We start from the raw sequence: 18,276 nt of genomic DNA, 5'->3' as shown, positions 1-18,276 counted from the left end.
GTTATGGCGCGGCAACAGCGACTCCTTATGGTCAGATATAGGCGCCTAACCCTTGCTCCCCTCATCGTATCCCCTCCTCCGGCAGAAACTTATCATCTGGTGAGATCCCCTCCCCATGCCTCCAACCGTGTGTCAAGCACCGGCAAGAAATTTTGTTTTGTGTGGATTTGTTTGTTGTAGAGACAGAGAATGGAACACCACCTTCAGTTTGTCATCTGATCCCACATTCTCTACCCCATGAGTGAAATAATAAGATAACGGTCCATTGATCAATTCACGTAGCCTCTTTGTTTTGCTTTATTTGTCCCGCTTAATTTCTCATCATGGTGGAATTAACAATGGATGGGTTGATTTCTCAACAAAATAGGATAGGACTGACTACATTAGTTAGTTAGCTTATTATTTTAATAAATTAAAATGATTATAAAAAGATTAAAAGCGTGTGGTATTTTTTTTCTCCCCTTGCAACGCACGGACCCTTTTGCTAGTATATATATATATAGATATACCGCGCAATTTTATGTACCAATGGCGTTATTACTTATTTTTCCTATAACAATGGCGTTATTACTTTTTTTTAAGCTATGTTAAACTTTTTTTTTGAAGGAATTTGATGGCAACATGGCATTTGGGTTTGTTGCTAATAAGATTGAAGGAAAACCCAAAGCACGGAGGCAACAGCGACCAGCCCAAGCCTCCAGCATCGTCCTCCTCGGCTAATCCGCCCCGCCTCCGATACTCCCAAGGCGGCAGCAGCAGCGGCAGCAACAACAACAGCAAGGGAACCAAAGGCCAACTATCTCAAGCCTTATTACCCTCTTTCCCTCCTCCTACCCCTCCCGTCCCTGCAATGGCCGGTTTCCTGCACCTCCACTCCACGCTGCTGCCATCGGCGTCCCTGCTCCGCCAACGCGGCGGCGGGCACGCCGTGCCGCGGCGCCGGCGCGCGTGCCGGGTTGAGGCGAAGATCCGGGAGATCTTCATGCCGGCCCTCAGTTCCACCATGACGGAGGGCAAGATCGTCGCCTGGAACGCTGCCGAGGGGGACCGCCTCGCCAAGGGCGACCCTGTTGTTGTTGTGGAGTCTGATAAGGCCGACATGGATGTCGAGACCTTCCACGACGGCTTCCTCGCCGCCGTACTAGTCCCCGCGGGAGAGTCCGCGCCCGTCGGCTCCGCCATCGCGCTCCTCGCCGAGTCCGAGGAGGAGATCCCGCTCGCCCGGTCGCAGGCCGCCAACTTCTCCTCCTCCGCCGCCTCGCCGCCGGCTCCCCAGGAAACCGTCGCCCAAGAAGCGTCCCCTGCTCCGCCGCCGCCTCCTCCTCCGGCGCCCGTAGCAGTCTCCGCGCCAGCACCCCCTTCATCGGCCACACAGGGCGGAGCGCGGGTGGTTGCCTCGCCTTACGCCAAGAAGCTCGCAAAGGAGCTCAGCGTTGATCTCTTCGCAGTCACCGGCTCTGGCCCAGGGGGGAGAGTTGTGGCGAAGGACGTAGAGGCTGCGGCAGCTGCGCCCAAGAAAGCGGCGCCACTGGCAGCTGCTCGACCGGATGTTCCATTGGGATCCACGGTGCCATTCACCACAATGCAGGGCGCTGTGAGCAAGAACATGGTGGAGAGCCTTGCCGTGCCGGCGTTCAGGGTCGGGTACACCATCACAACCGATGCTCTCGATGCACTCTACAAAAAAGTAAGTGTTTAGTGCTCTGTTCAGTGCTTACCACCCTTATGTTAGCTGTATGCTGTGAGATAGCTGGATAATTGAGTGAACCTTTTGCAGATTAAGGCAAAGGGGGTGACAATGACAGCGCTGCTGGCAAAGGCTACAGCGATGGCGCTGGTGCAGCATCCTGTGGTGAACTCCAGCTGCAGAGATGGGCAGAGCTTTACTTACAACAGTAGCATCAACATTGCTGTGGCGGTGGCCATCGATGGTGGATTGATAACCCCCGTGCTCCAGGATGCTGATAAGGTTGAATGTTTTGTGTATTTGTTAATTGTTTCTATAGGTTGATGTTTAAACTGATGCTTTTGTCTGAGTTAATTGAGAACTGTTGGTTTGTGCAGCTTGATATTTATTCACTGTCAAGGAAATGGAAGGAGCTGGTTGATAAGGCTCGTGCAAAGCAGCTGCAGCCCCAGGAGTACAACTCTGGTACTTTGTTTGCTTCACACAAACTTGAATGTCTAGTGCATTGGATATGCATGTTCTCTGTATGCTGATTCAGATTGGTATAGTCTTATAGGGAATTAACTGTTGTTCGTTAGTAGTAAATCCTCAGTGGGGCCTGCGCCCAGTAGATATTGCTTTAACCAGTTCCTCCATTTTTCTTATGACATTCGAAATTCAGTTTAGTAAAAATAATGTTTCTGGCTAACAAAGCTCCAGGTCACAGTGTGTATAAGTTTCCTTGGATGAACATGTAGTTAAAATTTCAGGTTGAGAGCACACCAGAAAAGAACTGAAGTAATTTATATTTTTCTTTGTTCTGTTGAGAATTTTTTATAGCCCGGTAGAAAGCTTAACTCATATTTGTGTAATTTAAAATGCTTGATTTATTGGATGGCCGGGTTACTACTCACTCACACACACATTGATTGAGAGGTCCATCTGAAAAACATTGCGATGTGGAAAAGGCTGGAAGCGTATGCTCTTAGCAGGGACGCGTGCATGTTTATATAGGGGCATAAGCCGAAGAGATATACATCAAGAGAGGTTTAAGATCAATCTATCTTATCTACAGTTTAAACACAAGGAGATAGAAAGAGATCCTAACCTATACGTGTTATACAAGTCACGTATAATACAAAGAGTTTGTTTCGTCTAACATCCCCCCTCAATCACAACTGCCTAAGTTGAGATTGCGACGAAAAACATCCAGTTGCCGAGCTGTCAATGGTTTAGTGAACCCATCCGCCACTTGATCACCAGTAGGAATAAACCTGATATTCAACAACTTGTTGGCAACCCTTTCTCGAACAAAGTGATAATCAACCTCAATGTGCTTGGTGCGAGCATGAAAGATAGGGTTAGCAGACAAGTAAGTAGCACCCAAATTATCACACCAAAGAGAAGCTGCTCGAGGATGAGGCACACCAAGTTCTGTCAACAGTGTTTGTACCCAAATAACTTCAGCAGTAGCATTGGCCAGTGCTTTATACTCAGCTTCTGTACTGGAACGAGAGACAGTGGGCTGTTTGCGAGCAATCCAAGAGACAAGATTACTACCAAGAAAAACTGCAAAACCTCCTGTGGAGCGGCGATCATCAGGACAACCAGCCCAGTCTGCATCTGAAAAGGCACTAACCAGCATAGAATCTGTCTTACTAATACGGAGACCATGATGCATGGTGCCCTGTAAATAACGAATAATGCGCTTAACCAAGGACCAATGAACAGTGGCAGGAGCATGTAAGAACTGGCAAACTTTGTTGACAGAAAAAGAGATGTCTGGACGAGTTAAAGTCACATATTGCAAGGCACCAACAATGCTCCTGTACTTCGTGGAGTCCTCATCACAAAGTGGCTCACCATCATAAAGAGATAATTTTTCTGCTGTTGGAAGTGGAGTAGAAACAGGTTTGCAACCTTTCATGTTCATACGAGTGAGGAGATCTACGAAATACTTGCCTTGAGAGAGAATAATACCATCACGAGTAGGTTTTACCTCAATACCCAGAAAGTAGTGAAGTGTACCAAGATCTTTGAGGGCAAAGTCCATACGAAGATCTTTTAAGAGAGCATCAACCGCATGAGCAGAGGAACTAGTGACAATAATATCATCAACATAAATAAGCATGAAAATGGTGACTCCATGTCTTGAATAGAAAAATAGGGAGGTATCTGCTTGGGAAGGATGAAAGCCAAGAGACTGAAGTTTAGAGGACAAACGAGAATACCATGCCCGAGGTGCTTGTTTTAGGCCATAGATCGCTTTGTCAAGCTTGCAAACAAAGGTAGGTGACTGTGAACTTTTATACCCAGGTGGTTGTCTCATAAAAACATCCTCTTCCAGAACACCGTGTAGAAACGCGTTCTTGACATCAAGTTGTCGCATAGACCAATTACGAGATACAACAATAGACAGGATTAAACGAATGGTTGCAGCTTTGACAACTGGGCTAAACGTATCCTCATAATCAATACCATAACGTTGCTTAAATCCTTTTGCAACAAGACGAGCCTTATATCTATCAATGGTACCATCAGAGTGTCGTTTTACCTTATAAACCCATTTGCAGTCAATGATATTTTGTCCAGGACGCGGGGTACCAAATGCCACGTGTTATTGGACAAAAGTGCACCAAACTCTTCATCCATAGCAGCTTTCCACTTAGGATCAGCAATAGCCTCCTTGAGATTTTCTGGTTCACCTGTAGCACAAAAAGAGCCCCAACGAATACAACCATCGGTGTGAACTTTGGGTTTAAGAATACCACTTTGAGAGCGAGTATGAGCCCGAGGAGGTGGAGGTGCTGGCGGCGCTGGTTGCATGTTGTGCTGGACACGACGGACCAGCGCGGAATCAGATGATACCTCAGCAGGAGACAAACCAGAGGAAACAACAGGGGAATCCATCTGGGACTGTTCTGTCGATGCGGCAGGCGAGGCAGGCGCGGCGGGAGAAGTTGTCGTGTCGTCCTGTGGCGATGCACCATGTCCAGAGGAAACGCCGACACCTGGTGCAGGGGACAGGGCAGGCCCACCGCATGATGGGGATGGCGGCCGATCCGAGGCGCGGGGATGAAACGAACCCGCTGCAGACGCGCCACGTGGGGGGGACAGCACCAGGGCCGATGCGGGGAACAACCCTGTCCCCGCGGTCGCAACCGACGGGCGCGCCGGGTCCGAGGTGGATGCAGGGGACCGGTTGGCAGGCGCGTCGGATTGGCGCACGGAACCCGGAGGGGAGCCAGGCGCTGCGGAAGCTGATCCCGAGGCCTGGAGGGCGGGATTCCCTGACCCAGGTGCTGCGGTTGCTGATCCCGGGGCATGCAGCCCGGGATTGTCTGTGGCCACCAGATCTGTAGGAGGGTTAGGCTGCATAAAATCATTAGAAAAACCTGCCGAGTCCTGCACACTGTTAGCAGAGGTGGGTGCATAAGTAGTGGAAATTGCCATGGGGTCATTGGGTGCTGCGGAAGGGGTGGGAATACTTGATGAATTTAGAAGGGTGGGTGGAAGAAGCACAAGTTCAGCACGGAGTTGAGCTCCGGCATTGGGATGTAAAGATGAAAAGGGAAAAATATGTTCATCAAAGATAACATCCCGAGACACATAGACCCGCCCGGTTGAGACATCAAGGCATTTATATCCTTTGTGTAGATCACTGTAACCAATGAAAACACATTGTTTGGAGCGGTACTCAAGTTTATGTTTGTTGAACGGGCGCAAATTGGGCCAAACTGCACAACCAAATATACGAAGAAAGGAGTAGTTAGGAGTGAGACCAAAAAGACGTTCCAAAGGAGTTTGATTGTGAATAACACGACTAGGAACACGATTAATAAGATAGACCGCCGTAGAGAAGGCCTCATCCCAAAACTTTAGAGGCATGGAGGCATGAGCAAGTAGGGAAAGGCCAACTTCTACAATATGGCGATGCTTACGTTCGGCAGAGCCATTTTGTTGGTGAGCATGAGGGCATGATACATGATGTGTAATGCCAAGTCGTTGAAAAAATTGGTTCAACTTTTGATACTCACCCCCCCAATCGGTTTGCATAGCAATAATTTTGCGGGCAAACAAACGTTCAACAAGTGCTTGAAAAAGATGAAATTTTTGGAAGACATCGGATTTGTGTTTGATAAGATAAAGCCAACTAAATTTGCTGAAATCATCAATGAAGCTAACATAATATTTTTGTCGACCAACTGAAAGAGGCCCAGGGCCCCAAACATCAGAATAAATGAGCTCTAAAGGAGCTTGAGAGACACTAGTTGAACGAGAGTAGGGTAACTGATGGCTTTTAGCCATTTGACAAGCATCACACACAAGGTGATGATCTACTTTATTGGACACTGGGAGACTATGACTTCGAAGAATCTGTTGCACCACAGGAAAGGATGGATGACCTAGGCGTCTATTGCCACCTAGAAGTAGATGGTTTGATTGCTCCAAGGATGTGACGCCCATGAGCACCCGGTTGGCCAGCAGCAATAGGGTACAACCCGTTCTTACTCGGACCGTGAATAATTGTGCCCCCCGTTTCCTGATCGTGAATAGAAAAGAATTCAGGGTAAACAACAAGGTAGGCATCATTATCTTTTGTGAGTTGAGAACCAGAGAGGAGATTCTTGGATTTGGGAACATGAAGGATGTTGTTTAGATGTAAAGGTTTATGTGGAGTAGGAAGCAGCGAATGACCAACATGTTTAATCTCCATACCTTGACCACTTGCAGTGTGGATTTTCTCCGGTCCAGTGTAGGGATCATGCACATCAAGTTTCTCCAATTCACCGGTTACATGGTCCGTAGCACCAGTGTCGAGATACCAGTTGGTATCGACACCGTAGGCTGCAGAGACAGTATTTGCGGACTTGGTGTTACCGCCGCCGCAGTTTCCACCGCCGCCACCGCTGTTTCCGCCACCACCACCTTGCCGCTTGGGAGGAGGATTGAAATTCTTGTCGTAGCGCTTGAAGCAGCGCCAGGCAGCGTGGCCCTGCCGCTTGCAGATCTGGCACGTCTCATCTCGTCCACCAGACGGAGGAGGGGCAGTAGCGGTGGGGAAGGAACCCCCGCCACCACTGCGGTAGGCGGCACCAGGATTGCCACCGCCGTGGCCAGGGGAGCGAGCGTCGTTGCTGTTGCGGTAGCCCCCCTTGGAGGCGAGATTGATGGAGAAGGAGTTGGTGTTGCTGCCGTTTTGTGCATCGATGCGGGCCTCCGCCGTGTTGAGCAGGGAAAATAGCTCGGTGAGGCCGATCTTCTGATCAGCCTCGGGACGAGATGAGAGGGCGGCAACGTACGGGTTGTAGTCAGACTCCAATCCTTGCAGGATATAGGAAACCAACTCGTCGTCGCCAATAGGTTTGCCTGCCGCCGCCATCTCATCTGCAAATCCCTTCATCTTGGTGAAGTAGATGGCAACGGGAGAGTCCCCCTTCTTGGTGTTGCCGAGCTGCCCCCGGAGTTGGATGTGGCGCGCCCTTGAGTGGGACGCGAACATCTGCTGGATTGCCGTCCAGACGCCGGTTGCAGAAGCCAGGGAGTGCACCTGAAGAAGGACATCACGGGACAAGGAGGCAAGGAGAAAAGTGAGGACCTGCTGGTCCTGCGTGTACCAGAGAACATGGGCAGGATTCGGAGTCGAGGTGATCTCCTTCCCTGCAACATCAGTCTCAATGGTTAAAACGGCGGGCGGCTCGGCCATGGTGCCATCAAGATAGCCCATGAGACCAGCGGCGCGCACATGTGGAAGAACTTGCGCCTTCCACACCGGCCGAGCGCAGCAAGGGAGGCAGCCATGGTGGAGCTTGAGGAGGAAGATGACATGTCGATAGGAAGAGGTGGCTCTTATACCATGTGGAAAAGGCTGGAAGCGTATGCTCTTAGCAGGGACGCGTGCATGTTTATATAGGGGCATAAGCCGAAGAGATATACATCAAGAGAGGTTTAAGATCAATCTATCTTATCTACAGTTTAAACACAAGGAGATAGAAGGAGATCCTAACCTATACGTGTTATACAAGTCACGTATAATACAAAGAGTTTGTTTCGTCTAACATGCGATACTCGAACTCAGAGCATAGGAGGGAAAGTCGATTTATGGATGGAATCAAATACGCAGTATTTACAGAAAAATATCTTCGTTTATTGGGAAAGAATCAATATACTTTTAATGTCGAATCGGGGTTCAGTAAGACAGAAATAAATCATTGGGTCGAACTCTTCTTTGGTGTTAAGGTGGTAGCTGTGAATAGCCATCAACTACCTGGAAAAGGTAGAAGAATAGGACCTATTCTGGGCCATTCAATACATTACAGACGTATGATCATTACCCGTCAACTAGGTTATTCTATTTCACTTCTAGATAGAGAAAAAAACTGAAGGAGAATACTTAATAATACGCCAAAACATTTGTACAAAACACCTATCCCGAGCACACACAAGGGAATCATAGACATGCAAGTGAAATCCAGTGCACGAAATAATTTGATCCATGGACGGCAGGACTGTCATGTCTCTTATTGGACTGGCTGAAAAACAAGAGCTGTCTGAAACAGTTGTATTGTTTAATTTGGAAGAAATAGCTATATGAATGTGCTTTACAGAATTTATTGTCTATTAAGAAAGAAATAGAAGGTAAGGTGAGGCACCACGTTATATGTGCCAGACTATGCTAATATTGTGCTATGATCTATTTACCGAGCTTCCCTGAGTCTTCCCTCCTTGGTATTTGCTTTGTATAGAGTATTTAAAAAAATATAACGTGCTGCATGCCAATGATAGTTCTTAGTTTGCATATACAAGGTTCGCTTGGGTGTTGTTTATGCCAAAAAGGATACATCTGCTACAGAAACAGAGCTTGCAAAATAATTTGGCATTTGTTCGGTTGTTCTTATGGTTTGGAAACATAAGATTCAGTTCCGTCCAACTGTAGATTGTGGACTGCATGTTTTTTTGCACTGAAGAGATCTGATTGGATTGCTAAAATTCACACGACAAAGCACTGGAATTATTTTTATCCGCATTTTGCTGTGCTATGTGTACCGTGTTAAAATCATATGGTACTTCATGGCTAAAGTATCTTAGCCAAAAATTGAGCGGTCACATATAAACTTACCGAAGCTACAAAGCTTCCTATGACCATCTCCTTTCTTTGGTAGTGCTTAGATGTTGGGCACAAGAAACTTGTAGGATCCAACTGTATGTATATGTCCATGTATGCTAATAACGGTCAGTGTTCACTCTGCAGGTACCTTCACTCTTTCAAACCTTGGTATGTTTGGAGTTGATAGATTCGATGCGATCTTGCCACCTGGAACTGTAAGATGAACTTTCCATGTTTCCACTTTTGTTTTCATGTAATGCACCACACCCCTCTGGTAATAGAAGTTATACCTCAAAACAGGGAGCAATCATGGCTGTTGGTGCATCACAACCGACAGTTGTTGGTACAAAAGATGGTAGAATTGGGATCAAGTGCCAAATGCAGGTAAAAATTAATTGTAGTTTTGGCACTTATGCTTTCGCAGCAACCAATTTGAAGTTAATGATTTTGTGCTTACCTGAACTGATCAATAAATCTAGGTCAACGTTACTGCTGATCATCGTGTTATTTATGGATCTGATCTTGCCGCCTTTCTGCAAACTCTGTCCAAGATAATTGAGGATCCCAAGGACCTTACGTTCTAGACGTACCAAGTGATTCTTTTTCCCCGAGACAATCACATAGGATGCTTGTCAGTAGATGTGTAGCATGTTGGTGGTGTGAATTATATAGTTACTTAAGTTGCCGGCTTTGTTGGTATCAGGTAACCTTGTTACTTTCTCCCCATTGGTTTGTTTCTCAATAATCCTTTTACCTTCTGTTCAGATAGGTGTCAGGCATGAGTATTTACCTGAGTGTTTGTTAATTGTTGATTACGTTGAGCTCGATGTACAAGTACAATGGATCATGTCATTGTCACCTTTGAATACAAAGAAATGGACTGAACTTTATCATCAATATGGTTACATTTTATTGGATCCACACTGATTTCTGAATTATTTGATCTGTATGTTCCCAAACCTGAGCATATCAATTTTACTAAAAGATGCGACACAGAGACAAGAAATAGCGAGCTTGGTCGGGTTGTTTGCACCTGCAAGTGTGCGAAGATGAAATTGCTTAAGAAGAATCAGAAGACGGGTGAAATGTGGTGCCATACCTAATATATTTGATGGATGTTTGTTTTACAAGTGAAGGCCCATGAGTTCTCCCAACTACTCTCATCACACCATAGTCGGCTATCAGATATTTTGACTTGTTGTACTTTCCTGGGGCAGCAGATACTACTACCTTACTTAATTTGCTGGGAAAGTATTCCAGCTTCAGCTCAGCTGTACTGCCACTCATCTCTACTTGAAGGGTTCTATTAGGTTAGGTGGCTAGTCTTGTCTCTTGCTTGATGGCCTTGCCATTTTGCAGTGAAAGCAAAGCAAGCCAGCTGTTTTGATCGATGGTCTTCATAAACCCCTCCAGGAGCTTATTCTTGCTTCCATTTCCATAGCCTCGTGGGAAGCCATTGCCTGCAAAGCTGCTGCTTCCATTTTCCATAGCCTGGTGGGAAGCCACTGCAGCATGGCTGCCGCCTCGTCTGGCCGTGCAGAGGTCGACACCTCTCGTGCGTTCCGGTCTGTCAAGGAGGCGGTCGCTGTGTTCGGTGAGCGCATTCTCGCGACTGAAGCACAGTTCAGGCCGGGTGCACATGCCGACCATCGTGTTGTCAGGGAGAGGAGCTCTTGGCAAGACGCTGTCGCCATTGCTTCCTCAAAAGAGAAGCTTGAAGGGAGTTACAGTGTTAGGCATTCTGACCTCATCAGAGAAAGCCACTCCACCAATCCAAACGCCGTCGCTGTTGCCGTTGCCAAGCACGAGGGAACTAGCAGTGAGCTTGCTAGAATTGCAATGCCAGTGTCTAATGCCCAGACAATGTGCCTGGTCCCGTTGTCTCCACGGTCCCAGACATCATCGTCGCCGTCTCTAGCACACGGCGAAGGCTACGACAAGCAGGGTCGGAAGGAAGCAAATCTCACGATCATGAGCTCCATCAAGAAGGTGGAGGAAGAGGCGGCCAAGACAAGACTGGAGGCGGTGCAGGTCAAGAGGAAGCTGGCTGACCTGGAGTTAGCCATGGCGAACCTCAACGTGAAGCTCCACCGTGCCCTCTCGAGGCTAGCATACATGGAGGCCGACAAGGCGGCGGCCGCAAGGGCCAGCATCCAGCAGAGGGACATCAACACGTCGGCCTTGACGGTCTGGGCCGAGGCCAAGCCCGAGCGGCATCCATTGCGACACCTGCTGAGCCTCGACGATGCCAACGAGGAGGTTAAGCATGGCAAGGGAAGGGAGACGACGGCGACGACAAAGAGGAAAACGCAGAAGCAGAAGCCAATCATGCCCCTTGTTGTTCCGCTCATCAGTGAGGTGCTTTTCTCCAAGAAGAAGAGGATGAACGACAAGGAGAGCTTGTACCTGAAGGAGCTCTACAGCTTGCTAAGGCTGTCCTGATCGGTGGTCTCCATGCTGATTAAACCTGTGCTGATGTGTATCATTGTTTGACCTGCGCATATATATATATCTAACTAATTTCAAAATCTTTCTCAATTCTGTGTTTAATTATGTTAATCGTGTGAACGAATGGATTAGGAGGAATGATAAAATGTTTGCAGTTTGTAAATTATAATTATTATAAAGGTGGCTAGCATTCGTGTTGTATCTTATGGTCAATCGATGAAGAAGCCAGAGATTTATCCTCTTTTTCAAGAAAAATAATAAATGCATCTCAAAAAAGAAAATAAAAATATGCACAAATAAAGAAAGCAATTTCGAAAGTACTACTGTAAGCCCGAGCTGCAGTGCTCTCTTTATCTGTACCACATGGGTATCTCGTGATGCTCAGCGGCGGCAGTGTGGGTCTAGCTTTATACTTCATTATCAATTTGACTTATATAAAATATATTATTTAACATAAAAATTATATCATTAAAAAATAAAACATTTAAAGTTTCTAATGATATATTTTTATAATATATGACTCTCATTAAGTTGGTCAAATTGACTACCTAGATACACGTGTCGAACTTGTAAAATGAAAAGGAGGAAGTATTTTTTATTCTGGTTCTTCATTATGGCCCTTGGCCCATCAGTAGGAAAGACTTTTGGTTACACCGTCAAAAATCCCCATCGCGGATCAAATACGCTGATGTTCTTCCTCTCCATTATCTTCTCCATCCACGTGACCCCTCACCCAAATCTATAGCTCGACCAGAACCCATTCGAGCATTGCCAGCAGCTCCATCTCTTCCTAACCATGTCTGCATCGTCCTCGTCCGTAGGCCATGACGAGATTTTGCCTGTCGTTCCATGCAAGGACTGCGACGTCCATATATACACTTGGATTGCTTAGTTGAGATTGTGCCTCTTGATTCACTGATGACTCTGGAGTTGTCCTTACTAAGATGCACAAGTAATGTGCTTTTGAAGATCATGAAGATCAAGAGGTAGATTTGTAAGCTGCAGGACGAGGTCGTATGGATCTAAATGGTTTCTTCTGCTGGAATTTTATTTACTTTTGGTCCAGCTCAATATATAATTTCAGAAATTCCTAATAAATCCTAGAGGCCCACCATTTGTGCAAGGCAAAATGTGAAAAGTTTAGTCCCACATTGCTAGTTTAGTGGGAGTTGGACCTCCTTAAAAGGGAGGATGTTTCCACACATGTATGAGCACGAGAACAAGAGAGACATACATGAGCGCTCCTCCTCCTCCGCCCGCCTCGTCAAAATGCGCCACGGGTTGCGGGAATGAGCCGAACTAAATTTTTGCCACCCATGACTGATATACGAAAGGTCACTCGGAAGCTGAACGTTTTGCTGTAGTGGATATTGAACACGAACGTTGCACCCATCTGTTGCCGTGTGTTTGTTTCAGTTCCCATCACTGGTCTCTCGCCTCCTCTCGCCTCCTTCTCTTGCGCCTATAAAAGAGAGGTCGCTCCTCTCCAGAGATACGCATCAGAACTTCCTCTCGCCACTGGTTCCAAACTTTGTGCTGCTGCTACGTTCTTCCCCATCTCGGCTTGCGGCGTGCACCGTAGGTTGGAACAACAGGCCTCCGAAACTCTGTCTCTTTGGGTCCTGTACGGGAGAAGGGCGATAAGTTTTTTTAGGAGCGCTCCGCGCGACTACTCGCTTTCATCATGAAAACCGACGACCTCTTCCCGGACGATGACTTCTTCCCTGACGTCGATCACCTCTTCGACAACATGTCCAACGACAACATCAACACCACTACTGCTGCAGCTCCAACTGAGTACATTCTCGTATTCTTCTTGTTTGAGTTCATGCCTCAACTTATTGTTGTAGTTTCTTTTCTAGATATGTTCCGTTCCTGTTCATCCTTTCAAATGCAACTTCCATATTTTTCCTATAATTACATGGCTTGTCATATGTTTGCTATGGTAGTCGTGGTTTATCTATTATTTCTGCTAGTAAAATCACTTGGTAAATCGCTCATCTTTCCAACAATCCAAAAACCTTATTATAGGCAATTTACCCCGAGTGGTTTTGCTGCTTCCATGAGACCTCCTATGTTTGAGGGTATCCACTATAAGAGGTGGCGCGTGAGAGCTATTCTATGGTTCCAAACCTTGAACTGCTATGACGCCGCTCTTGGCAAACCTGAAGGAGATCATGATGCTCAACATGAACTAGCTTTCCAGAAAATGGATACCTTGTTTAAGGCTGCTCTCTTAAGTGTTCTTGGTGAGAACATAGTTGATGCTTATGCGTCAATTGATAATGGAAAAGATATGTGGGATGCACTCGAGGCCAAGTTTGGGGTCTCAGATGTTGACACTGAGCTGTACATCATGGAACAATTCTATGACTACAGGATGACTGAAGAGCGCTTCGTGGTTGAGCAAGCTCACGAGATACAATCATTTGCTAGAGAACTTGAGCACTTCAATTGCATGCTACTAGACAAGTTTGTTGCTGGAGGCATCATCACTAAACTTCCTCCTTCGTGGAGGAACTTCGCTACCTTACTGAAGCATAAGAGGCAGGAGTTTTCCTTTCCGGATCTCATTGGTACTCTTGATGTGGAAGAAAAGGCGAGAGCAAAAGACACACGTGCTCGAGGTATTGAGGGAGGATCTAGTGCCAATCTGGTACAGAAGAAAAACTTCCAGCCCCACAATTTCAAGAACAAGGGCAAGTTTGATGGTAAAGCAAAGTTCGATGGGAAGAACAAGGTTGTGCAACACACCAACTTCAAGAAGAAGAATGTCAAGAAAAAAGGTGTGTGTCATGTGTGCGGAGATCCTGATCATTGGACACCTAGCTGCCCTAACCGTTATGACAAGTGTCAACATGGGAAAGGCGGCAAGACCGCTAATGTTTTCATTGGTGACACTGACGTGGAGGATGCTGGGTATGGTATATTTCCCACTATCCTTTCAGTATGTCATTTCCCCGATTGGTTGATTGACACGGGTGCTAATGTGCATGTATGCGGTGATATTTCCATGTTTTCATCTTATCAGACGCAGGGACTTCCACCGTGCTGATGGGCAACGGTTCAAGTGCTTTTGTTCGTGGTGTTGGCACAGTCGATCTGAAGTTTACTTCGGGGAAGGTCGTGCGGCTGAAGAACGTGCATTATGTCCCCTCCGTCAATAAAAATCTTGTTAGCGGATCTCTTCTGTGTAGAGATGGCTACAAGCTTGTCTTTGATTCGAATAATTTGTAATATCTAAGTATGGAACTTTTGTTGGTAAAGGCTATGAGTCACGAGGACTGTTCCGTTGATCCTTGGCAGATGTTTGCAATAAAGTTGTTAATCATGTTTGCAACAATAGTGAATCAAATGTGTGGCATTCGCGTCTGTGTCTTGTTAATTTTGGTTGCATGTCGCGACTAGCTAAATTGAACTTAGTCCCTAGTTTTACCACCATCAAGGGATCTAAGTGTCAAGTTTGTGTGCAAGCTAAGCAGCCTCGTAAGTCTCACAAGACTGCCGAAACGAGAAACCTTGCACCACTAGAGCTCATACATTCAGATCTATGTGAAATGAATGGCATTTTGACAAAAGGTGGAAAGAAATATTTCATTTCATTAATTGATAACTCCACTAGATACTGCCAAGTGTATCTTCTGAAGTCTAAGGGTGAGGCTTTGAAATATTTCAAGATCTATAAAACTGAAGGTGAAAACCAACTTGATCGAAAGATCAAGAGGCTTAGGTCCGATCGTGGTGGAGAGTATTTATCAAATGAATTTGATTCTTTCTGTGCGAAACATGGTATAATCCATGAGAGGACGCCTCCCTATTCACCTCAGTCAAATGGGGTAGCCGAAAGAAAGAACCGTACTCTAACTGATTTGGTTAACGCCATGTTAGATACATCGGGTCTCTCCAAGGCATGGTGGGGGGAGGCGATATTGACTGCATGTCATGTCCTAAACCGAGTTCCCACAAAGAACAAAGAGATAACTCCATTTGAGGAATGGGAGAAGAAAAGGTTAAACTCTCTTATCTACGAACGTGGGGTTGTTTGGCGAAGGTCAATGTACCAATTCCAAAGAAGCGCAAGCTAGGACCAAAAACTATGGGTTGTGTTTTCCTGGGATATGTGTTTCATAGCATTGGATATAGATTCTTGGTTGTAAAATCAGAGGTATCTGACATGAATGTCGGTACAATCATGGAATCGAATGATGCAACTTTCTTCGAAGATATCTTTCCCATGAAAGATATGGCTATCTCATCTAATCAGGAGATGCCTAGTTCATCGAGTCATGAATTAGTTACAATTACTGAACCCACCATTTCGATGAAAAAACTTTGAAAATCCTGTGGAGGGGAACAATGAAGTTCCTACCAGGAGCAAGAGGCAGGGGACTGCAAAGTCCTTTAGTGATGATTTTCTTGTGTATCTCATACATGACACTCCCAGTTCTATTTCAGAGGCCTATGCATTTGAAGATGCTGACTACTGGAAGGAAGCGGTCCGTAGTGAGATGGATTCCATCTTGGCAAATGAAACATCAGAGATCACTGATCGTCCTTATGGGTGCAAACCTATAGGATACAAATGGGTATTCAAGAAGAAGCTTAGGCATGATGGTACCATCAAGAAGTACAAGGCACGTCTCATAGCCAAGGGTTATACCCAAAAGGAAGGTGAAGACTTCTTTGATACTTACTCACCTGTGGCTCAACTGACCACTATTCGAGTACTACTTTCACTAGCTGCCTCACATGGTCTTCTCGTTCATCAAATGGATGTTAAGACTGCTTTCCTAAATGGAGAGTTGGATGAGAAAATTTACATGGAACAACCAGATGGGTTTGTAGTAGATGACCAGGAAGGAAAAGTGTGCAAGTTGCTGAAGTCTTTATATGGACTTAAGCAAGCACCCAAGTAGTGGCATGAGAAGTTTAAAAGAACTTTAACAGCTGCATGCTTTGCTTTAAACGAAGCCGATAAATGTGTGTACTATCGCCATGGTGGGGGCGAGGGAGTTATCCTTTGCTTGTATGTTGATGATATACTGATTTTTGGAACAAATCTGAATGTTATTAAGGAGGTCAAGGATTTCCTATCTCACTATTTTGAGATGAAGGATTTAGGAGTGGCTGATGTCATTCTGAACATCAAGTTGTTGTGAGACGATGATGGTGGGATTACATTGCTTCAATCTCACTATGTGGAAAATATCTTGAGTCGCTTTGGATATAGTGATTGCAAGCCCTCTCCAACACCATATCTAAAGATCAATTAAAATACTCTTAGATTATTGTCTCACTTATGTACTTAGCCAGTGCTACAAGACCTAACATTTCTTTTGCTGTTAGCAAACTGAGTTGGTTTGTCTCAAAACCAGGAGATGTGCATTGGAAAGCTCTAGAGAGAGTTTTGCGTTATTTGAAAGGCACTGCAAATTATGGAATTCACTATACTAGACACCCAAAGGTGCTTGATGGGTATAGTGATTCAAACTTGATCTCTGATGCTGATGAGATAAAGGCTACGAGCGGATATGTATTCACTCATGGAGGTGGCGCTGTTTCTTGGAAGTCTTGCAAGCAAACGATCTTAACAAGGTCAACAATGGAAGCAGAAGTCACAACACTAGATACAACTATGGTTGAAGCGGATTGGCTTCGCCGGCTCTTGAATGAGTTGCCGGTTGTTGAAAAACCTGTGCCAGGTATCCTTATGAACTGCGAAAATCAAACTGTAATCACGAAAGTGAGAAGCTCAAAGGATAACGTGAAGTCATCAAGACATGCTGAGAGAAGGTTAAAATCTGTCAGGAAAATGAGAAACTCCGGAGTTATTGCATTGGATTATATCCAAACATCTAAAAATCAGGCAGATCCTTTTACTAAGGGTCTATCACATAATGTGGTAGATAATGCATCGAGGGAGATGGGTATGAGACCCACAATATGAGTTGTTCACAGTGGTAACCTGATCTTTGTGATCGGAGATCCCGTGAATTAGATGTGGAAGACAAACTGTTGGTCAACTAAGAGGAAAGTATCCTTATCATTGATAATACCACTCCATGAAGATGCAATACTTTCCTAAACTACATGGCAGGTTGATATACATCTTAATATGTTCTAAGTGGCTTATTGAAGCAGAGATGTTGTCCTGCAGAACATCTTTTGAAGAACACACCTATATGAGTCTGATTGTTAACGTCGCAATCTATGAGAGTAGTGTGCTCTTTAGTAAACTCATGAAAGGTCTCGGAGTATGACGCATAAGCTCCACTCGCGGGAAAGTCCCACGGTAGCCTAGTATCGGTCAAGGCTCTGTGTGAAGCTAGATTCGCAGAAAACTTGCAGTTCAAGGCCTAGTCCACTGTTCAAGTTGCTTACTAGTGTAGCATAGATTTCTAGGTGGAAGTTCAACTTAACAATCTCCACTGCAGTATCGGTATATAAAAGAGTGTTTTGGAACCAAAGGCAAATTTTATGTGGCTCTGGGATCTGGTGGGGGATTGTTGGAATTTTATCTACTTTTGGGCCAGCCCAATATATAATTTCAGAAATTACTAATAAATCCTAGAGGCCCACGCAGCCCATTTGTGCAAGGCAAGAGGTGGAAAGTTTAGTCCCACATTGCTAGTTTAGTGGGAGTTGGACCTCCTTATAAGGGAGGATGTTTCCACACATGTATGAGCATGAGAACAAGAGAGACATACACGAGCACTCCTCCTCCTCCGTCGCCCGCCTCGCCTCGACACGACGCACCGTGGGTTGTGGGAATGAGCCTGTCTGTTTGTTTCATCTCCCTCGTTCTCTTCGGCTCCCGTCGCTGGCCTCTCGCCTCCTTCTCTTGCGCCTATAAAAGAGAGGTCGCTCCTCTCTAGAAATACACATGAGAGCTTCCTCTCGCCACTGGTTCCAAACCCTGTGCTGCTGCTACGTTCTTCCCCATCCCGGCTTGCGGCGTGCATCGTAGGTCGGGACAGTAGGCCTCCGAAACTCCGTCTCTTTGGGTCCTGTATGGGAGAAGGGCGATAAGGTTTTTAGGGAGCGCTTCGCGCGA

The 18,276-nt window shown here is 45.9% G+C and overlaps 2 protein-coding genes across 2 annotated transcripts; both read left to right on the top strand.

Moving 5' to 3' along the window:
- The first annotated feature begins 620 nt into the window (after positions 1-620).
- On the top strand, positions 621-9,671 carry LOC123395294 (dihydrolipoyllysine-residue acetyltransferase component 5 of pyruvate dehydrogenase complex, chloroplastic-like). The gene is made up of 6 exons (XM_045090275.1): positions 621-1,687; positions 1,778-1,969; positions 2,065-2,152; positions 8,919-8,989; positions 9,075-9,158; positions 9,254-9,671. Exons 1-6 carry the CDS (start codon positions 851-853, stop codon positions 9,356-9,358), a joined length of 1,377 nt encoding a protein of 458 aa, XP_044946210.1. The 5' UTR covers positions 621-850; the 3' UTR covers positions 9,359-9,671.
- Positions 9,672-9,776: 105 nt separating this feature from the next.
- Positions 9,777-11,421, top strand: LOC123395295. Its single transcript, XM_045090276.1, has one exon. It carries the CDS (start codon positions 10,287-10,289, stop codon positions 11,214-11,216), a length of 930 nt encoding a protein of 309 aa, XP_044946211.1. The 5' UTR covers positions 9,777-10,286; the 3' UTR covers positions 11,217-11,421.
- Positions 11,422-18,276: the final 6,855 nt, after the last annotated feature.

This window comes from Hordeum vulgare, chromosome 5H (genome assembly GCF_904849725.1).
Source record: "Hordeum vulgare subsp. vulgare chromosome 5H, MorexV3_pseudomolecules_assembly, whole genome shotgun sequence".
Taxonomy (NCBI): Eukaryota; Viridiplantae; Streptophyta; class Magnoliopsida; order Poales; family Poaceae; genus Hordeum; species Hordeum vulgare.
The sequence above is the reverse complement of the archived record's forward strand: the minus strand, read 5'-3'. Positions and strand labels throughout refer to the sequence as shown.